Source organism: Cystoisospora suis (genome assembly GCF_002600585.1).
Source record: "Cystoisospora suis strain Wien I chromosome Unknown contig_1711, whole genome shotgun sequence".
NCBI lineage: Eukaryota > Apicomplexa > Conoidasida > Eucoccidiorida > Sarcocystidae > Cystoisospora > Cystoisospora suis.
The window spans coordinates 2,562-2,889 of NW_027154511.1; the positions used below are offsets into that span (position 1 = coordinate 2,562).

At 58.8% G+C, this 328-nt stretch overlaps 1 protein-coding gene across 1 annotated transcript in view; it reads right to left on the reverse strand.

The window, feature by feature from the left end:
- Nucleotides 1–295, reverse strand: part of CSUI_003785 (uncharacterized protein) — a 1,322-nt gene extending 1,027 nt beyond the window's left edge. Inside the window, exon 1 of the mRNA XM_068063980.1 lies at nt 54–295. Within this exon, the coding sequence (XP_067924044.1) occupies nt 54–106 (53 nt within the window). The 5' untranslated portion in view covers nt 107–295. The remainder of the gene's footprint in view (nt 1–53) is intronic.
- Nucleotides 296–328: the final 33 nt, after the last annotated feature.

The window sequence follows — 328 nt, forward strand, 5'->3', positions numbered from 1 at the left end:
AGTCACCGTCCGCCGCGCTCGGAGTACCTCCCTTCTTCTTCTTCTCTTCGCACTTTTTGTTCGCCAACAGACCGATCTCCTGCAGAACCTGCTTCACACGTTGCATCACCTTGGCAAGCTTCGCCCTTACAGAATTCTTCTGGGGCCCCTTCTCCACCTCCGCCAGGGCTGCGGAAACCTCTGCCTCTGTCGCAATCTCCTCAAGATTCACGTCCTGAGGTACCGACAGTGCGGTCCTCTGCAACTGCCGTGACAGAGCCGATGCTGTCTGCCCATAGTCCCCGAGGAGGACTGCGGCTGTGGTGACGACGCCAGAAACCACCGCACT